Source organism: Eulemur rufifrons, chromosome 7 (genome assembly GCF_041146395.1).
Source record: "Eulemur rufifrons isolate Redbay chromosome 7, OSU_ERuf_1, whole genome shotgun sequence".
NCBI lineage: Eukaryota > Metazoa > Chordata > Mammalia > Primates > Lemuridae > Eulemur > Eulemur rufifrons.
The window spans coordinates 251456033-251477919 of NC_090989.1; the positions used below are offsets into that span (position 1 = coordinate 251456033).

Below are 21887 nucleotides of genomic sequence, written 5' to 3' on the forward strand. Positions count from 1 at the left end.
CTGTATCTGATTTTTTTTCACTCCTTTTATTAAAGTCACTATCGAGCTATAAATTTGATATGAGGAAGAATCACCAACAATGAGACTGTAAATATATAGTCTATAAGTTAACAACAAAACAAGTCTTGATAATGCAATTCTATGATGGACATCGGATGGATGGATGGGAGGTTATCTGAGCAGCTGTAATATGCACTGAAGTAGAGAGACTACAATGCCTCCCTACTTACAGACGAATACAAATACAAAGGAGAAAAATGTTTTAAAACATTTTTCAAAGCACATTTAAAATGTGATAACAGTTGCAGGTCACTAAGAAACTAAAAGGAAATAAACTATCTTGGCATACAGCAACAGAGTGGTTTGTTTTAAGGAAAGAATAATAAGAGTCCAATAAAAGCACTGGGAGACCAAGGCTAAAAACCACAATTCGGGAAGAGTTGTAGCAACCAATCCAAAAGAGTTTAACCTCTCACAAAGGGTAGAAAGGCCAACCGTAAACTTTCAAGTCCTTTGACATACGAGATTAGGGTGCCCCCCCTCCTCAATATTAAAAATCATCTCTGAATGGGAGCGATAACTGGGGAGGACATAAAGGGGAATTCAATCTATTTGTGGTGAAGTAAGTTCAACTCAACATATATTTCCTGAAAATGTATTATGCGTAAGACATTGTGAAACATGTTTGCTTTACCTCAAAGTCTTCAGAATTATATGGGATACGGGAGAATGGGATTCCCAGAAGTACACAAACCACCCAAGACCGAATAGAAGCGCTCTAAGAGAGGTTCCAGTCAGGGTTATGGGGTCAAAGGCAAGAGTACTCTGGGACTCGGAAAAGACTTCATGAGATAATTGCTGAAGAAAACGCAAAGTTATGGGGGTGAAAGTTAGGAGAGTAGGTGAACATTCGGAAGAACCGGCAGCGGCCAACTCCCGGTTCCCTCACAACCGCCCGTCTCCTCGCACTCGGCGGGCGTCACGCGCACACTCTCACGCGGGCTGGCGCCAAACTACCTACCAAGCCTGCCCTGCCTCTGTTGCCCCCGCCCTTTCTTACCTCGGGAGCTTCCAAACTCCTCCTCGGTCAGCCTTGTCTGAGGAGAAGACGGCGCCGTCTGGGAGACAGCCCTAAGGCCGGCAACCTGAGCGTCCTGTCAACCCGCGAGCCCCAAGCGACGGCCAGGCCACATCTCCATGGCAACGCCGCCAAGCACCAGTTCGAACGCCCGCGCTGCAACCCGCGCGCCGGCCGTCCCGCACCGCCCACCAATGGGCATGCAGGAAACTGGTTGGCGTTCACCGCCTTCGTCCCTAGAAGACCAATCAGAGATCCGAGGAAACAGTGGGCGTAACTCTCAATTTCCGTCCTTCAACCAATCGTGCCTCTGGAGTTAAGATCTCGCGGCGTTCTCAGTGAGAGAACGGCCCCTTTGAGGCGGGTCGAGGATCCCATTGCCCAATTCTGTTGGTTGCCCACAGCGAAACCGAGCTCGCCTGATTGGTCGGCGTACTTCCAGTCTTCGTTCAAGGACCGCCTCCTGCCTCCCTCCGCTACGGGTGAGTAGCCTAAGAGGCCGCTGGATTTAATTCTCTGTAGAAAAATCGAGGCTGGAGCGATGGTAGTCTTCAGCTAACTAACTGCAGGGTCAAAGGTGGACGCGCCCTCCAAGCTGGCAATGAGGTGTGGGCCGGCTAAGCCCCATCCTCTCGTAGGACCTCAGTTTTCCTGTCAGCACCGGAAGAAGGGAGGGTTCAGTGACCCTGTGAGCCTTGCGTGCCCCGATGCGAGTGGTAATGGGGTGGGTCGTCAGAATCCCAGAGGCGGGCGAGGCCCAGGTTTAGGGCCGAGCGGCCCGGGCGTCATACCTTCCCCTCCCTAGACCTCAGTTTCACTTTGTTGTTACCCGTTAAACCCCACCTGCTTACCCAAGAGATTTTGTTTTCTAATTGCTTCACTGTTGAGTGGGTAATATCGTAGCAGAAGTAAAGAGAGTCACGCGAGAGTCCTACCACTTAAAAAAACGGCAATAAGGGTGTGACAGCTTAAAGTAAACTGAATGTAATCAAATTGTCAAGTGTAAAACGCTAGTGTAGAGTCGAGGTTAAGAGCAATGATATTGGGAGTCAGGCACACCTTCGTTTGAGTCGCTGCCCAGACACATTTCTGAACCATGGTTTCCTTTTTCCTCTTCTGAAAAATGGCAGTGCCTCAGAGGGTGGTTGTGAAGATTAAGTGAAATAATGAAGGTAAAGCAGTAGGCACAATGCCTGGCAAGTAGCAACTTCTCAAAAAATGGTAGCTGTTATCCTCATAATAAGAATGAGCTAGCCGGTGCAGTGGGTCATGTCTGTAATCCTAGCACTTTAGGAGACTGGGGAGGGAGGATGGCTTAAGGCCAGGCGTTCCAGACCAGCCTAGGCAACACAGCCAGACCCCATCACTACAAAAAATAAAAAAAAAAATTAGCCAGGCATAGTGGCGTATGCCTGTAATCCCAGCTCCTTGGGAGGCTGAGGCAGGAGGATTGCTAGTGCCCAGGAGTTTGAGGTTACAGTGAGCTATGATTATGCCACTGCACTCCAGCCTGGGTGATAGAGTGAGACTCTGTCTAAACAAACAAACAAACAAACAAATATACCAGTCAGTAGGCTAGTGTACTTACTGTAACTGAGTACCCAATTTAGCTCCTATGCAGACCCTCTGTTTACATCATTTATTTTAAACTCTACAACAACCATGAAAAGTAGGTACAAACTTCATTTTACAAATGAAGAAGTTAAGTATCTTGCTTTAAGTAACAAGTATTAAATTCAGTAGCTAGGTCTTTCTGACTGCAAAGCCAGCCATGCTTTTCTGTGTTGTGTTGTGCTATTTCTGACTGAAAGAGGATGGAAATACTTGGAATACCAGAGACGTTGAACAGGTAGACTTACCCAAATTGGAGGGAAGTGGGCTGCAGAGGTACATAAAGTGGGAGCAAAATCTTTCTCTAATAGAAAATTTCCACTGTGGGAAATGAAGAGATGGGAGGAGATGATCCTTGAACTTTAGACCCATCTGTTCATTTACCTTGTGGGTAGTCTGTAGCACTTCAGATTTAACTTCTGTTTGAATGTCTTCCATTTTCACTAGGCTGTGAACCTCTAGAAAGTAGGGGCTTTGTAATATTCAGCTTCGTATCTACCTTTCAGTCCTTTCACACTGCCTGTTGTGTAGGACACGCTCAACAGACATTAGGTTAGTAAATGAATCCGTTCAGACTCTGATATTAGAATTCCCCAAGTTTGCTTTCCAGAATTATACAGCAGATGGCACTAACAGACCACTTAAAAAATCCCCTTCACTAAGAATGATTTTTGTCCCAACCTTGTCTGACTTTGGCCTCATCCTAAAAGCCAATATTCATGCCATTACAGGTGAAATCTCCTGTTTCTTCCCTCAGGCAAATAGCAAAGATAGCAAAATGACTCAGCAGCTTGGTCTCTGTGAGAAGAGTGGATTGGCAGATGTCCAGGGAAAGGTGCAGTTAAGGGAATATTTTCTTTGTCTCAATTTATTCATGGTAGTTAGGAGCTTTTTCCTTTTTCGTTCCTTTCTTTTTTCTTTTTCTCTTTTGGTTGTCGTTACAAGAGAGAGCTTTACTTGTGGATAGGATCCATGTTTCTGTCTGCTCCAAAAGGGAAGAAGCAAACTGGCGAATTGGAGAAAAGACAATTATGATTCAGGAGGTGAGGGAAAGCTGAGCAGTCACATAGAATTACTTGTGGGCAGGCAAAGAGTTGGCCTTCCTCCTCACGGTGGAGTGGCCTGGCCAAATTTTCTGGACACTAGGGCCCTAGGTTAGGTTCTTGTGTGCTTTTCCAAGGCTAGCATGGAGAGTGTTCCCAATACTTGTTGCATGGGAATCCCTAGGCTACTGGGTATGGTTTTGAACATGTGGTTTTCTGCTTCCCAGAAAAGAGCAGAAAACCTTATCAGATAGACACCCTTAGGAGTCTTACACTCCACTTTACCCCTCCGCTGTCTTCTTTGGGCACCAGGACTTGCATATACCATCCTCTCCTCCCAACTAAAACCTGTTCAGTGGAAAGGATTTGAGCTAGACATCTTAACCTCCATATGAATATATATTAAAGACTGGGAATTTTGAAACTGGAGGAGATTTTATAAATCATTTGTGTGTGCTCTCTCAGGGCCATTGGTGCCCTAAGCCCTATTCTTTCATGTTGAGCAGAGCTGTGAAAGGAAAAAAAAATATAGACTTTGGAGTTAGACTTACTTGGATTCAAATCCCACCATTTACAGGCCAGCTATGCTCTTGGACAAGTATTTTAACCCTTTTTAATATCTCAGTTTCTTCATAAACAGGAGATAATGTTTCTCTTGAAGCGTCTTGAGCATTAGAAATGATAGTTATCAAAAACCTTGCACAGTGTAACTGGCACAGTATAGTCACTTAATTGATAATGTGGTAGCCTGAAACACTGTTTCTGCTAAAGGGATTTTAGACTATGGGGAACAGGTCAGAGGGAGAATTTTGGGAGCTCCTTCTATATCTAAAGTTATATTTGTGAGGGCTTTTATAGCACTATGATTAATTTAACGAAACCATTGGAACACATCAGCATAGCCATTTATTTGTAAATTCTTTTTTGGCATCTAGGTCCTAAGCCTCCTAGGCTGTGAGAGAATTGTATATAGAGAGAAAGCCAAGAGTACTTTTCCTTAGCTTCTGGAACCTTCTGATGACATTGAGGGGTTTTTTGTTCAGGTTTTTTCTAACCACCTCAGGCACTCTGCCACTTTTCTGAAGTGTGAATTGCCTGCTGTCAGCCTGGAGTTCTCACCTCCGCAATCCTGGCTGCAGGCATATTTGCATATTGGATGCTGTGTTCTTTAACCCCCTGAGGTTTGAATCCTCTTGGAGTCCTCCTGTGAAAGCTGGCTACTTTCAAACCCCTGGACAGTTTCAGCTCCATGGTCTCCAGAAAAACAGAAAACCCCCAACAATAGCTCCATTCACTTTTATGTAAATGGCACTCTTCAGGAAAACACTGGGCTATTTCCCAGGGCCCCAGAACATACTCAAACATTTGTTTGAGTGGGAGGTGGGGAAAGAGTTCTTTTGAGTCAATGAACATCTGTTGAGAGCTGCTGTGCTGGGTCCCAAGGAAACAGAGCTTATAGTCTGGCTGTCCCCTGCCAGAGGTACTGACAGAGATTTACCATGCTAGGGTAGGTATACGTGCTTGTGGTGGCTTTGTATTGTATCAATTTAGCTAAGCAGAATTCCCAGGATTCCCTTCCTATATGGTTCCAGGTTAGGGTTGACCACAAGAAAATTTTGTGTGAGATTTGGAAAGCTGAAGTGAAGTAGCAGCCAGTACACTGTGAGGGAGAGAGTAGGGTACCAGGCATGGTGGCAGTATGTATACTTTTGACACTGATCTGCTGGCTCACCTTGTTGGTGAAGGATAACTCCGAGTCCTGCAGCTCTCTGAGCTCCTGCTGAATCTCCTCCTTCAACTCCTCTGAGTCCTGGGCCAGGTGTGCATTCAGCTCTGTGGCAAAGGGCTCCACTTTTTCCCATAGGTCACTTGAGTCACTGAGCTTAGAGACAGTGAAAGGAAGTTGCAGATTTCAGTTTGTCCTCATGAGTTTCAGTTGTCTTCCTAGGGCCCAATTTGTTCCCACAGGTTGCGGTTTGTTCTGGCTCTCCTCCATTCACATCCAGTTTTCTTCCCAACTGTTGGCCTCACTGACCTATAGAGTCTTCGGGCCCAGTGCCAGATGCAGAGGTAACAGAGGTGTGTGGATTTCTTAACCAACTTCCATAGTTGCACGAGGTCCAATCTTTATAATAAATCCTTAGTTTTCTATTGCTCATAGCTTTTTTGCTTCTTTGATCTAACCCTGTAGTAGAAGTTTGTTTGATGATGTGATTAGAAGCTAGAAAGCTTCACAGAGGAGTGACATCTGAGCTGTTTTTGAAAGCATGAGTAGAAGGTTGCATGTGTGGAGTGGGTGGGAGGAATTCTGGAGAACAGCTGGCTCAAGCCAAGCAATTGAAAGGGCAATGAGGAGTTCTGCCTTTCTAGAAGAACTGTCCTCTCTAAGGGTATAGAACATAGGTGGAGAGTGGGCGTCTGATCCTAGCTCTTCTGGTCTCATTGAGATGAACTGTTAGCTGATGTGGCTCTTAGATGTGGTCACCCCTATATACTGGCACCCACTAAAATACATTCTTGCTAGGATGCACCTTTGTCATTACCCTAAGATTCCACCTCTGCTCCACTACTGTGTAGGAAAATATTGGTCCACTTTTCTTTCCCTAGTGGCTCGACATGGCCGTCCCAGGCCTGTCTTTTTTGACTCCCTATGCAGGCATCTTTGCTTTCCCGCACTGTATTGGTGGTGGCAGTGGTGTGGAGTAACACTTTGGGGCTTCCTGTCCTAGGCAGGGCACTGTGCCCTCTAGTCTTGCTTGGATGCCTAAGCATATCTAGGGTTCTAACATTCACTCCATGGGACCTGAAGCAGGAACAAGGTACTGTACATCTATAACTTTCTAATAACTTTTTGAACATCTTTATAGGTAGGGCATGGGATCAGTTATATGTTTCTGCCTGAACCATGAATCAGTAATTTGAAATTTTTGTTCATCAGTTCTGCAGTGACAAAGTGCTTTCTTCTGGTTTCCAGAATGGGGAAAGTTCTTGACATAAATAGGGAGGGAGTCTGGGAAAATAGAACACAGCATTTATTAAAAGCCTGCTACCACTTTATATATGAATTTTTAAACTCAAACAGGATTGCATTATGCATACTATTCTGAACCATGCTTTTTTCACTTAATATGTCTGAAAATCTCTTCTCACAAGCAACACATTTAGTTCTGCATTGTTTTTTTTAATGACTTCATGATATTCCATCATATAGATATACTATACTTTTTACTCTTTCCATATTGATGGATATGTTTCTGATCTTTTTCTTTTAGATATTGTAAACAAGGTTATAGTGAACATCCTCATGTATGCATCTTAAACACGTGTTTTCCCTGTATGTGAGAGTGCCTAGAAATGGAATTGCTGGATCTAAGGGAATATACATTTTATATTTTGATAGTTACTACCAAACTGCCCTCCTAAGGGGCTATGCTAATTGACTCTTCCACCAACAGTATATGAGAGCACAGGCTATTTAAAAAAACTCCCTTTGAGATTATTTCCAATCTTTAAAAACATTTGATACAGATTTAGAAAGGTATGGAAAGGTCCTGGTGTTGGGTGTGTGGTTTTGATGAGAAACTGCTATTCCCTAGAGTAACGTTTCATCTGTTGGCAGTCCTGAGAATTGCGCTGGAACAGGGTTCTGCTTGGGCCTGATTTGTATGCCTTTGACAGCCACAAACTCATCTTTATTGAACACCAACAAAGGGGCCGTGGAGGACAGCAGCTCCTGTTCCAGGAACCCTCTCTGCATGAGCTCTTTTGTCCCTGAGCACCAGCTCCTTCTGTGGTCCTGCTGACATGCTCGGGCCTTATGCTGCCTGGGCAACTCTCCCAGGCCTTCACTGCATTTGAGACACCTGGCTTTCTTTCGGTTCTACTGCCCCACCTTAAGACCTTTGCCCATGCTGTTCCCACCTGGAGTACACTCTGTCCTCTCCTTCTGTCTGCTGACTTACCTTTGATTCATCCTTTGCTTCTCTGCTTAAACATCCCTTCTTTCAGGAAGCCTTCCTTGATCCCTCAGGCAAGGTGGGGTTACCCATTACACATTTTTCCTTTGTAGCAGGTACCTTATTGGCAATTATTTTTTAATTTGTTTAGCTATTTGATTACAGTCTGCCTCTCCCATTAGAATATTAGCTGCATGAAGGCAACGGCCTAAAGCAGTGCTTACTACCATAGTAGGTGTTCACTGTTTGTTGAATGAATGAATGACACAAATTTTTCTTTAGCAGGGCCTCACATAAAAGATCTCTAGTATTTGTTGTTATCTTGATTATGTGTCCCTCTTCAGACGATGAATTTTCTTTTCAGTTGCACAGATATTCTTACTTTTCTCCTTTCCTTGTCCTTTTTGTTGTGGCTGACTTTTTGTTCTGAAATAGAAAAATCTTTATTGTATTGCTGATTGTAAAATTAATACATGTTCTCTCTAAAATTTCAAACTATACAGAAATATATGGATCAGAAAGTGAAAGTTTCCCCATAATCTCATCTTCCAAAAATCACTATTAATGATGTGTATCTTTCTAGACATTTTCCTACACACGTGGAAATTTATTGAGTGCTTATTATGTGTTAGGCACTATTCCAAAACACTTTTACAAAAATGAAATGATCTAATCCTCACAGCAATACTTTGAGGTGGAGCCATTATTATCCCATTTCACAGATGAGGAATAGGAGGTCTCATAGCCAATAAATGTCAGAGCCAGAACCTGAACCCCGGCTCCAGAATTATGCTTTTGATCACTATGCTATTAATAGTTTGTCTCTGATGGGGAGGCAAATAGACTTTCTACTATGTGTGCCCTTTTGTGCTTTGAATTTGGACCCAGTGAATGTATAACATGTTAAAAACATGGATAAAATAAAGACTCGAAAAAACCAACAAAACATTTTTTTTGTACAGCAAGCTACCCTCCCTAGGTAACCCCTCTGAATCATCAGAATGTAGGCTGAGGGAAATGGGATTGTAGGTTTGATGATAATACTTTTACTATATCTCTCCCATTCCCAGCACCTCTCTTGTTTCCGTGTGTTCACTTCTGAGGATCTCCAGTCTCATAACAAATACACACCAGCCCTGTGTCTTACAGGGAGACCTGGAGGAGTTGGGATAGAGGCCGCATTGACTGAAGGTAGTTGCCAGGGTCCCGCAGTTACACACAAAGGTCAGTCTCTGATTCCTGGATTCCCTCATTGGTCCTTGGCATGCTGCCTTTTTCTGTGGGTTATGAGATCACCGTTAGCTAGTCTGTGCTACTCTCCAGCACCAGAGTGGTACCTTCCAATATGGATCTTCCTATTTTGTGTAACTTCCCAATGTCCCACATCTTCTTTGTTAAGTCCTTAGATAGACCATGGCTGTGAGAGCATGTGGCTTGATCATCTTCCGAAGACGCCTCATTCCCAAGATGGATAACAATGCAATTGAGTTTCTTCTGCTGCAGGCATCAGATGGCATTCATCACTGGACTCCTCCCAAAGGTGCGAGGCCAGAGGGGCTGGCTCTTGGAAAATTGCCAAGTGTTGCTCAGAAGTCCACCCTGCTAGTCCTTCCACAAGGCTTGTTTCCCAATGACTGTGCAATAGGATGGGTTGGGGTGGGTAGGAGTCCTTGATCCTTTCTACATACGGGTCTCCAGGCCAGGACAGAACAGAGCTGGAAATAGAATTCTGTGACTGAATTCCAGAGCAGCTGCAGCACCTGGTGTTTTTGTGAGTATCATTCACCAGCTCTCCAGCCTTTGGAGTGAATGGCTGAATAGGAGAAAAGCCACTGGACTGGGAATTGGGGACTTTGGAGTCGAGTCATGATTGAGATATGTGCCCACCTCTCTGGGCATTGAGTTTTTCATTTTTCAAGCAAGAGGCTGAATAGAAAATCCTGTTTTCTTCTCTGATTTCATTTGATTAAGTTCCTTTGACTCCTAGTCCAGTGTCCCCATTGCTAGGTTTTTCTTTTGAACTAAACAGAGAGTATGACTTCTGGAGTGTTTCTGAACATGGTTGTGTTTTGAGCTGGAGCATGGAAAAGGTGAGTTCCCTGATCATAGATTCATCTGCAAACTCTGGCAGGAGTGGATGAGTGAGGGGATGAGAGGACTCTCCTCAGACCAGGGGGCTGTGAGGATTACAGAGACTTTGGGATTGTGGCTTGACCAGCTACCTATGCCCTGGGTCCATCACTCAGCACCCAGGATGGAGTTAGCCAAGTGTCCAGGGGGCAGAACAGTGAAGACTAAGTGGCCTGAGGCCTGAGACCAGGCCAAGATTTGTTTGTAAGCTGGCTGGTTTTCATCCACCAGCATTCCTGACCCCACCTCTGAGAGGAAGAAAGCCTCAGTCAGATGGTTCTGAAAGAGAAGCCAGACTGTGTAGGGAGAAATGGGAAAAAGGAACCATCCTTAGTTGAGGCCATTGAGATGGTCCCAGTGAGCAGGGACAGATTGTTGGCTCTGGCACCTGCTAGAATAAGGATCCCAGAGTGAACAGCCCCCAGACAGAAGGGAACAAGGACTTTAAAAGGGAGTATGGTGGAGAGAGGTGGACAAGGATCCAGGGTTGAAGGAAAACAAGGAAATGGGAACAGGAAATAAATTTTGCACATTTGAACTGTACTGGGGAGAAACGGTGAAAAAAAGAGACAGAAGTGTCACAAATACTATAAATAGGAATATTCACACTTGTCTCCTGATCACCTAAGTCATACTTTATGGTTCCTCTCATTACAAGATGTCAAAGGACCTCTCCTAATCCTCTCTTGCTTGGGCTTGGGGAGAAGTTACCCTGTTAACATTGATGGGCAGAATATTGAATAGATGCCTTTGGGAGAGGTGTGCTCGGAAATTCCCATACACCTCTGAGGGGAGGTAGGGCATCCTAAATCACTGTCACCTCTCATCACCAGCATCCCTCCTACTGTCCTCCCCCAATGCACTACCTGTCTGTCTTTGTGTATATTACTGTAGGAGGTACTGTGCAGAGAAAATTCCCCAAAAGCCATGAGCTAGGATGGGTTTTAAGTGCTAAGTTCCTGGTTGTTTTTTGTGTAGCAGTGACTCACTCAGGGCACTGTGGGCCCTTGGGAAGGAGGCGAGCTAAGGTATAGCCCCATCTCCAAACCAAGGAAGGAACAGCTAAAAGTTCCTACTCCCCATCAGCTCCTGGACCAGGAGGCTGTCCCCAGCAACTTGCTGGAGCCATGAGTAAACAGAGGCTGCCAGACCCTCCCCAGTCCTTCTTGTTCCCACTGGGGAAGCTGAGAATTTTTGGGAACGGCCTAGAGGTAAAGCTGAGGGCTGCTCCAGTCTGCAGAGCTTCAGATTCTTCTGCAACAGTTTCTTGGCAGCTGTCTGCTTGGGTTCAGGTCTTGCCAACACATTTTCTTAGAACTGGCTCTCAGCTTGTCCTTAGTGTAAGTTCCCATCAGGACTTTCCCTACAAAACTGAAATCTGGCCTTGCTCAGTTAGAAGGATGAAAACAATTTGGAAAAAGCCTTGATAGCTACTTGGAAACAGCTGCTAGTGCAGCAGTGCAGGGTTTTGAGCCTGTCTTTTGGTCCAGGGACTTCAGAGTCCAACCGTAGACAGTGTTAAGTCCTCACTGGACTGTAGATGAAGTACTCCCTCTTTAGCTAGCTCCCACCTGCTAACAGGGGATTGCCCCTCCTTGGAAAAATCACTTTTAGTTCTCCAAGGGAAAAGTGGTCCCTGAGAATATGGGATAAGGACAGCTCCAAAGAACAAGAAAGCAGAAGTCTGAGGGAGGTCATCTCTCTCACCATCAAAGAGTTGTATTCAAAACCTGGCTTGCCAAACACATGGTCTGTTTCACTCGATGCAGACAAGCTGAGGTGGGAAGGAGGGATTGCTCAGACCGCAAGAAGCAGGTACTACCTGCCTTGCACCCTCTTCCTAGGCATGTTAGGATATTGCCAATCCTCAGGCTTCCTTTAGCCTAGGAACACTTAGAAAATTCACTGAAGATCCAATCTTTAAATCATCTGGCCTGGAAAATCAAGCTTTCGGGCCTGTTAAAAATGTCCTCCTTCTCTTCCTCTTTTCTCCTAATCAGGCCATGCGGAACCAGGAGAGAATGACCTGGAAACAGCCCTGAGGGAGACGCAGGAGGAAGCGGGAATAGAAGCAGGCCAGCTGACCATCATTGAGGGGTTCAGAAGGGAACTCAATTATGTGGCCAGGGAGAAGCCTAAAACAGTCATTTACTGGTTGGCGGAGGTGAAGGACTATGACGTGGAGATCCGCCTCTCCCACGAGCACCAGGCCTACCGCTGGCTGGGGCTGGACGAGGCCTGCCAGTTGGCTCAGTTCAAGGAGATGAAGGCAGCACTCCAGGAAGGACACCAGTTTCTCCGCTCCACAGAGGCCTGAGCTGACCGGAGTCAGCAGAGTCAGTTGCTTTGGTAGGATCCTTTAGGGCCTTCTGAGATGAACCCACCCTCAGGTCCAGGGAAGGTTGCACTGGTCTTCGGCTCACCACAGCCAAGAGCAGATAGGTTAGTGAAATCAGCTCAGGACTCTCAGATGAGAGCAAGCAAAAATCTCAGCTGGGTGGAAAGGAAGGCAAAGGAGGAGTAAAAATAAAAAAGGCCAAGCCCAATAAGTGTATCGTACTTTATAAATAAACCTCAAGCAGCTTATCTGTCCTTCTAACCTGTTGTGTTTATTTCTTGGACTCTTGCCCTTGGTGGGGAGAAGAAAGCTAAAGTGAATTTAGAGCTCTGGCTTTAACCAGAGGGAATCCTGAGTCCATATGCTGTAGCCTAGAGAAGCTAAGGGATCGAGAGTCAAAATGGAAGAGACCCAGCACTGCCAAGGTTCCTACCTCTGAAACTCCAAGCACTCTCATCCCACCCTACCAATGTCCCCAAGACTTTGTGACCCATAGTCAGGATTTCCAAGTGAATGGGACTGGAAAGCAGAAATTGGGTTTGTTCTACTTACTGATGTATCTCTCCCCAGCACTAGGCATATATGTTGTAGGTGCTCAGTAAACATTTTCTTAAATAATTAACGAGAGACCCAAGGAACTTTGGGCTCCCCAGGTCACAACAGGGAGAGGAAGGACGGGTAGTGCTGGACCACCAGGTCAGTGACACACGGACTCTGCCCCCTCAGCCCAGGCCTTCCTCCCAGAGTGATAAACCTTGACACCCTGACTAAGATCACTGGGAATGAGGCAAGCCCAGGCCCACAGGGCTCTGCTAGGCTACCCCGTAGCCATGTCACTATACCGTGCGTTCCTTGCCTGCAGCTGCCTTCCCACTTTCAGCAAAACCTCATTGTTAATGTTTCTCCCTTCTCACCTACTCCTTTTCTCCGCAACTCCACCATAAGACCCAGAGGTGCAAAAGTTGGGTCTCAGCCCTGTTTTCCCTTGCTACTAGGGCTCAAGGAATGCAGGGGCAGGTGTTAGATCCCACAGCCCTTCCAGGAGCTGTTAGCAGCTGGGTTCATATGGATTTTATCAGAGGGTGTTGCCCAGTGAAGTGCAGAAGATTGGAAGGGAAGGGGCATTGGCAAAGGTCAACCTGGATTACCAGGGTCAAGAACAGCCACCCCCAAAGGAAGGCAAGAGAAGTCGCCCAAGTCTTAAGCAGGCTTCCAGATGTTTTTAGTCACTGGTTCTCCGTGCAGACAGGGCAAAAGTACTAGTGAACAGGATCTTGGAGCACAGCCAGGGACCTGAATGGTTTTGTTCCTCACCCCTCTGAGCAGCACTCTCCGAAGGAGGCCTGCTGCAGGAAGTTTTTGGAGCTTAATGTTCTCTTTCCAGGCCAGCAGGGACCACATCCCATTGATTTAATAAATGCCTGCTGGGCAGTGGTGCCAAACCACAGACGAGCTGCCTTCTAACAAGGGCTGGCCAGCTCTGTGCTCTCAGAATGGGAGGCTGTGGAATCTCAAGACTCTAAAACCTCATACATCAAAGTTAGAAGAGACTTTAAAAATAACCTGATTTTGCTGCTCATTTTTATTGCTGGGGAAATTGAGGCTTAACAAGATAGCTGGCCTTTGTAGTAGTCTATATGTTGGGTGCTTTGAGGATGGGGTGCCAGAGGGAAGACTGCTTTAGAATATCTCTCCTTTTTTTTTGAGACAGGGTCTCACTCTGTCACCCTGGGTAGAGTGCAGTGGCACTGTTGTATCTCACTGCAGCCTCAAACTCCTGGGCTCAAGCAATCCTCCTGCCTCAGCCTCCTGAGTAGCTGGGACTACAGGCATGTGCCACAACACCTGGATAATTTTTCTATGTTTAGTAGAGACGGGGTCTCGCTCTTGCTCAGGCTGGTCTCAAACTCCAGAGCGCAAGTAATCCTTCTGCCTTGGCCTCCCAGAGTGCTAGGATTACAGGTGTGAACCACCACGCCTGGCCTAGAATATCTTATATAACTTTGGAGTAATTCCTCTGGGTCTTACAGAATGTTCCATTAAAACATAGCTACTGGCCGGGCGTGGTGGCTCACGCCTGTAATCCTAGCATTCTGGGAGGCCAAGGCAGGTGGATCACTCGAGGTCAGAAGTTGGAGACCAGCCTGAGCAAGAGCGAGACCCCGTCTCTACCAAACAAATAGAAAGAAATTGTCAGGACAGCTAAAAATATATATAGAAAAAATTAGCCGGGCATGGTGGCGCATGCCTGTAGTCCCAGCTACTCGGGAGGCTGAGGCAGGAGGATCGCTTGAGCCCAGGAGTTTGAGGTTGCTGTGAGCTAGGCTGACTCCACGGCACTCACTCTAGCCTGGGCAACAGAGTGAGACTCTGTCTCAAGAAAAGAAAAAATAGCTACTTTGGTGATGGGGTCCCACATAAATTCTTTGCAGGAATAATTGACAGCACAGTGAGACCAAGGCATGTTATGGGAGGTGGATGAGGGTGAGAGAGAGGAACTGAGATGGGATGTGGCAGGTAAGTAGGCTTTGCCAGCATGACTGCTTTGCTTTTGGCCAGCTGGGCTTGTTCAACCTGAACTCAGAGACCCCAGATTATTACAAAGTCCACCTCCCTTGCCCTGACAACACCCCTCCACCTCAATTGGCAGAGCAGCACTCTGTTGATGCTGCACTTTGGGTTGGGCCAGGCCTCAGAGAGACCTCAGCAAAGTCGTACTATCTCAGGAAATTATGTTTCCATGTTGAAAGTTTTCTTCCAGAGAATGGGGCTGGTCAGGACTGATCTGAAATTGGAAGAGACCTCTGCCCCAGCCCCTCTGAGGAAGAGCTCCCCTGGGATCCCAGCCAGTTTGCCAGTCCTTTGGCTCTCAGGGTCCCAGGGTCCCAATCCTTCCCAGGTTGTGTGTGTAGAATTTCAGTGGGTTGAATGATGAGGGCAAGCAAAGATATTGCTGATGGGGTCATCCTTCTACTCCTCAAGGATCTCCCTAGGGCACAAGCTTAGGGAATGGGGAGCTGGAAGAGGGTCCTGCTCTGTCCTGGGGTTGGCTCCATAGGGCAGAGAGTGTAGCCTCTTGCTTCTTTCTGCAGGGATTAGAAGTAAGATGACTGACTGGTCCTTCGTAAGGTCTCAGTGGAAGTTGGCTTGGGGAAGGAGCCTAGACAAGGCCACAGTTTGCAGAGGACCAGCCTCTGGCTTGAGATGTCTTTGTTTAAACATTTTTTATCATCACTTCTATGGCTTCCAAAGTCCTGCCTCCTTCACAACCTTTTCTAGGATACTCAGAAATTTCTGGTTTCCATTCCCCTTATGGCTACTTCCCCTACCTCAAGACTCATCTGGCACCTTAAGAAGTTGCTTCACTGTTTTTTAAAAATCTGTATCCTGTATCACTGTTGCTCCTTTAGCTCAGGGACCCCTCTCAGGTGCCCTCTCGAGGTGACCAGTGTTCTTGGCTCTCTAGCCCCAGACCTTTTCTTCCCTCTCTTTCTCACATGGACTGTGTCCCAGACACACTCTCAAAGGCCATCATTCTAGACACGCTGCTAAGGCAAAGGCACAGGGCTCAGAGAGGTAGTGCAATACAGTAGCCTGGGGTACGTATCTGGCTCTGTTACCACCTCGATAGATGATATTGGGCACGCCTGACCTCTCTGAGCCTCGTTTCCCTCATTAAAACAAGGGAGTTGGACCACACGATCTCTATGGTTCCTTCCAGATCTGACAGTCTGGAGGATTGTAGAAAACTAGAGTATCTTAGAAAAACAGAATAATTGAACAGAGAAAGAGTCTGTCAGAGCTTTGATCTTTACCAAGTAATCTGAGGAGTCAGTTCACCTGCCTCGGCCTCCCAGAGTGCTAGGATTACAGGCGTGAGCCACCGAGCCCAGCCCCTTTGTGCCTATTAAAAATTTTAATTTTGGCCGGGCACGGTGGCTCACGCCTGTAATCCTAGCACTCTGGGAGGCCAAGGCAGGTGGATTGCTCGAGCTCAGGAGTTTGAGACCAGCCTGAGCAAGAGCGAGACCCTGTCTCTACTAAAAATAGGAATAAATTAGCTGGACAACTAAAAATATCTAGAAAAAATTAGCCAGGCATGGTGGTGCATGCCTGTAGTCCCAACTACTCAGGAGGCTGAGGCAGAAGGATCACTTGAGCCCAGGAGTTTGAGGTTGCTGTGAGCTAGGCTGATGCCATGGCACTCTAGCCAGGGTGACAGAGCGGGACTCTGTCTCAAAACAAAAAACAAATTTTTTTTTTTAATTTAAGTAAGAACAAAAGCAAAATGCCAAGTGAGGGGCTACCTGGCCACCAGTGGAATCAGGGATCTGACCCCAGGGGTGATCAGCTGGGGTGAGGTAGAGGATGGAGCAGTCAACCATGTTGGTCCTTGTCACACATTTGCCTACTTGAGTAGATGTTGAGGGTGACAATGATGACTCCCAGAACAAATGTCAGGCCAGAGGGCTGAGGCCAACATAGCTGTCTGAAATTGGTTGCCATTAAAGGAAGAGAATGAAGTTGTGCTTTCTTCTTAACCTAATTCCCAGTTGCAGTGGAGCTAGTACACCTGGTTGGAAAGTGGGAGGAACATAAACACTCTCCCCCTGAAACTGTCTTCACATTTCTCCCATCACCCCTACCCAGGGTCAGCCATGTTGTTTATTCCCAAAGACAGACAGAAGGGGAATTGTTCTTCTCTACTTTGTTGAATATTTTTTCAAATGGCCTAGTTTCTCTGGTGAGAGTCAGAGAGTTACAATGTGAAGAACTGTTGTGCGGCTCTGTTCAACAGTTATGTATCAGAATTGGGGTGATTTTAATATAGATTGGATATTAGATAATATTAGGGAATTATTAATTTTCTTAAGTATGAAAAATGATTGTGTAGGAAAATGGCCTTTTTTTAGAAGATGCATGCTGAAGAATTTAGGATGAAGTTTCACAATGTCTGCAACTTACCTTGAAATGATTCAGGAAAAAAATGCACACATACATATATTTTTATTTTATTTTATTTTATTTTTTGTAGAGATAAGGTCTTGCTATGTTGTTCAGGCTGATCTTGAACTCTTGGTGTCAAGTGATCTTCCTGCCTCAGTCTCCCAAAACAGGTATAAGCCACCGTGCCTGGCCACACACACACATAAATAAAGCAAATATAGCAAAACTTTAATAACTGTTGACTCAAGATGGTGATATATGGGTGTTACTTATACTAGACTTTTAATTTTTCTGTATGTTTCAAATTTTTTATAGAAAAATTGGGGAAGGCTGAGTGGGGAGGATTAATTGGGCCCAGGAGTTGGAGGCTGCTGTGAGCTATGATTGCGCCATTGCACTCTAGCCTGGGCAACAGAGCCTGTCTCTAAAAAAAAAGAAAGAAAATTTGAGAAACAATGAGTAATTAGGCAATGAAACTATGCATAGAAAAAAGGCAAGAACTGGGTGGGGAGACAAGCGGCGATATTACCTCCTTTCTACTTTTATGAATTTTCTAAGTTTTCTTTAATGACAATGTGTTGCCTTTGTACAAACGATGACTTTTAAAATATTTTATTTCTATTTAAATTCGATTAAAAGTTATAGTTTGAAATAAGGCTTCAGTCCCTCTGCAGAAAAAAAAAAAAAAAAAAACTGGTTGGCATGAACAGAAAATGTTCAAAAGCTTGCAAAGTTCTTTATGAGCAGATGTAATTTTTAACAGGAATTATGCTTTGAAGGCACTGAGTGATAGGAAAGGAGGGGACAAAGGAAAGGTAATATCGCTTCCCAGTTGGAAAAGGACGTTCAGGTCACAGGTATTCCTTCCTCTGGTTCTTCCAAGCCCCAGGCAGAAACAAACAATGGGCCAAGTATGTTGACTGTTGGGGTGAGATAATCAAAGGTAACAAAGGTTACCCAGTAAGCACTACAGCTAGAACTAGAATTCTGTTTCCCTGTTTATTCTGGAAGGCTTTGAAAAAAAAAAAAAAAAAAGCCAGTCCAGGTACAGTGGGTCACACCTGTAATCTCTGTCTCTAAAAAAAAGTTTAAGAAATTGAGATATATTCCTGTGCAATGCAGGTTGAAAAGAAGATAAAAATGAAAAAATTAATATTTAAAATAAAAAAAATTGAGATATAATTCATATATCACAAAATTTACCCTTTTAAGAGTAATGGTTCTTTGTTTACAAGGTTGTGCAATCATTACCACCACTATCTAATTCTAGAAGATTCTCATCACCCCAAAAAGAAATCTCCATGCCCACTAGCAATCATTCTCAATTCCTTCCACTCCCAAAGCCTTTAGTTCCTACCTATCACTGCCTACTTTCCTATCTAAGCCTAGACATTTCATATAAATGCAATCATATAATATATGGCCTTTTGTGTCCAGATTTTTTCACTTAGCATAATGTTTTCAAAGTTCACCCATGTTGTAGCACATATCACTACTTCATTCCATTTTTATTATTATAACAGCCTTGTTGAGATATAATTCACATCTCCTACTGGCTGGGTGATAGGGAAGGCAACTGGGTAAATATTGTGGGAGGCAGTGAAGTGGGTGGTTTACCTCCTTGTTTTTGGGTGTGTTTTAAACTATGAAGAGACAGAGATATGGGGCTGAGACTTTAATTTCCCTTTTAATCTGGGGCCCTCCAAGCTCCAGAGCATCTCCTCCTGGAAGCTCTCCCTAATAACCACTCATCCTATTTCCCCACTCCCATCAAAGAGGCTCCACCTGGAGCTCCCGCTGTTTTCCTCACTACCACCTCTACCACCCAAGGTGAAGAAGCATCTAATGAACTCATCACCCCCAGGGTGGTCTTAAGTTTTCCCCTCCTAGGGGCATTTAATAGAGGCACTAGAAAGCCAAAATACCCTCTTGACCTTCAAAAACATTAACTTACACCTCTACAGAAGGCACTTGTTTGCTGAATTGAAGAACTAAAGGAATGAAATTATAATGGTACAATTTCAATTGAAATTCCTATGCAGATATGGGACACCAGGTGAGGCCTCATTTGGGGGAGTAGAGACCGACCTCTCTGGCCACCCAGCCCTTGGCCCAACCTGTGCTTTCTTTTCTAGAAGAGGGATGGAGGGTGGCGCCAGCGCTGCCGCTGCTGCCCTCTTGTGGCTGTGCTATAGGTACCTAGCAAGACCTGCTCTCTGTCTTTCTCCCAATACTCTCCAGCTCTGCTTCCCATCCCCTCCCACCCCTCATCCTGCTCAGGATTGTGTAATAGGAAGTTCTCAACTAGACTCCCTGGGGAGGGGAAGGGCCTCCTCCTCCCCCCCCCCCACCCCCCACCCCCGCGCCCTCTGGAAGGGGAAAAACAGCGCAAGAATACAGGCACAATCTCTTCCTGTTCTCCAGACTGAGCTCCCAGGAACTGGGCCTCGTCTTCTGTCTTTTCCCATACCTCCCCTAATCCTGCCCTGAGCCAAAGTCAGGGCTTGCCACATAAGGCCAAGTATTCTCTCCCCTCAAGCTGCTGGAAAATCCTTAGGCATGATGAAGTAAATTACTAGCCTCAGGATAAAAAGCTGGCTGTTCTTGGGAGCTGGGGTATGTACTGGAAAGGGTAGGGTGTCAGCAGAAGCCCCATTGAGTAGAACAATGGCAGGAAAAGAACCCACCCAGTTGCGGCTGCATTTTTCTTCAAGTCTGAGTCTGGGCAGACCTCTGCTGGCAGGGAGAGGTTCCCAGGCAGCTGTTCCCAGAACAGAAGGTAGTATTTCTTCAAATGCTTTTCAAAATATGCTTGTGTATGTATGTGTGTCTCCCTTACAGAGACAGAGACGGAAGTGTGAGAGGGATCCAGATCTCAGAGGCCTTGAACACCAGAGCTTAGAGTTTTTCTAAATGACACGATTAAATTTCAGAAAGATTTCCTTGTCTGCTGTGTGGATTGAATGACAGGTCTGAGAGAGGGAAGAGTTAGGAGGCCACTGCAGTGGTGCAAGCTAGAATGGATAAGGTCTGCTGTGGGGTAATGGCCAACGGATGGAAAGGTCAACATTGGTCTTGGACTCAGGGAGGGGAGAAGGGACCAGAGTGCCTGGTGAGGGAAACAGCAGAGGAAGGCTTCCTCTGGAGCCAGATCCAGGGTCAGAAACACCTAATCCAGATCTGGGGAATAACGGCAAAAACCCTCCCAGAAAACCCCCATCTTGGACTCAGAGAGAAGGCTTGGCTAGGGCTCAGCATTTCCTCTATTCATTGGAAGGGAAACTGATGCAGACTCTTAGGCACACAGGGTCACAGAATGGGAGCCTGGGCCCCAGTCCTAGGCTTCCTGCAGTGGCCACTCAGTCCCTCCCCATTAGCCCCGGAGAAGGGAGTTCCTCATTCCTGTGCATCACCTCTCCTACCAGTTCAGGGGTACAGGAGAGACCAATGAGGAATTCTGGTCATGACAAGTCTGCTGGAAGCTCCATGGAGGAGGGTCAGGCCCCCCAGATCCACATGTGCATAGAGAGAAAGTGATAAACTTGGAATGCACAAGAGGTCCTGGTAAGGATAGGGGACTGGACAATGCTGGAAGGGGCCAGGGGCTCTGGCACACTGGGGAATAGGGATAGAGGTAACCTTCCCTCTCCCTATCTCCAAGACCCAATATTTCCTTATGGGTCCTGACATTTCAGTGCCCCTTTCCAATTTCTTGAACCCCTCTTTTTTAGTGTCAATGGGGGAAGGAAAGATACAATGGACCTAGAATGAGGTCTGTTGCTGGAAGCTTTAGAGACACATTTTAGCCAGCTCTCATCATTGGAGATATACATGCTAGGCCTGGGCCATGCCATTGAAGAGTGGATGAATGCTGGGTCTGAGATTCTAGGCCTCTGGAAATAGGACACCAAGGCTCAGTCTAGCCTTGGTTACTAATTTTCTGTGTGACCTCAGGCCAACGTCCTCCTCTCTCAGAGCTTCAGTTTGTTCATCTGTGCTTTTGTGATTAATGGTGTCAGTGGCAGAGCCAGACTAGAAACCAGATCCCAAGCCAAGGGCCAGTTTGCTGGAATTTGGCCAGAAAGGGTGTGTGTACTGTGTTTCCTCCACATCCAGGCTGTAAAACACCCCTGTCTGCCTTTAGTGCCCTTCTAAAGGGTATTCCTCCTCCTTCAGGGCACCCTCACAGATTATTTCCTTCCTCCTAATACCATCTCAGATAGCATACACTGCTTGGTCCAGGGCTGTCCAATAGAACTTTCCACAACTATGGAAATGTTCTATAATCTGCACTATTCAATATGTTAGTCACCAGTCACATATGGCTTTTGAACATTTGAAATGTGGCCAGCTAGTGTGCCTAAAGACTAATTTTTTTTTTTTTTTTTTTTTTGAGAGTCTCGCTCTGTTGCCTGGGCTAGAGTGCTGTGGCATCAGCCTAGCTCACAGCAACCTCAAACTCCTGGGCTCAAGCGATCCTCCTGCCTCAGCCTCCTGAGTAGCTGGGACTACAGGCGTGTACCACCACACCCAGCTAATTTTTTCTATTTTTAGTTGCCCAGATAATTTTTTTTTCCATTTTTAGTAGAGATGGGGTCTCACTCTTGCTCAGGCTGGTCTCAAAATCCTGAGCTCAAGCAATCCTCCTGCCCTGGCATCCCAAAGTGCTAGGATTATAGGCATGAGCCACCGCATCCAGCCAGAATTTTTAGTTTTAAATTTTTCCATCTTTTTTTTTTTTTGAGACAGGGTCCCACTATGTTGTCCAGGCCAGTCTTTAACTC

At 45.8% G+C, this 21887-nt stretch overlaps 1 protein-coding gene across 8 annotated transcripts; it reads left to right on the forward strand.

The window, feature by feature from the left end:
- Positions 1 to 1490: 1490 nt before the first annotated feature.
- Positions 1491 to 12402, forward strand: NUDT2 (nudix hydrolase 2). 8 transcript variants are annotated; one of them, XM_069474359.1, is made up of 5 exons: positions 1491 to 1560; positions 5701 to 5811; positions 8759 to 8912; positions 9088 to 9228; positions 11819 to 12402. In XM_069474359.1, exons 4-5 carry the CDS (start codon positions 9102 to 9104, stop codon positions 12133 to 12135), a joined length of 444 nt encoding a protein of 147 aa, XP_069330460.1. In that variant the 5' UTR covers positions 1491 to 1560; positions 5701 to 5811; positions 8759 to 8912; positions 9088 to 9101; the 3' UTR covers positions 12136 to 12402. The 8 variants fall into 8 exon arrangements, with proteins under 8 accessions (XP_069330460.1, XP_069330462.1, XP_069330461.1 ...); XM_069474361.1 differs by having other exon boundaries at positions 8838 to 8912; positions 11819 to 12396; XM_069474360.1 differs by lacking the exon at positions 5701 to 5811.
- Positions 12403 to 21887: the final 9485 nt, after the last annotated feature.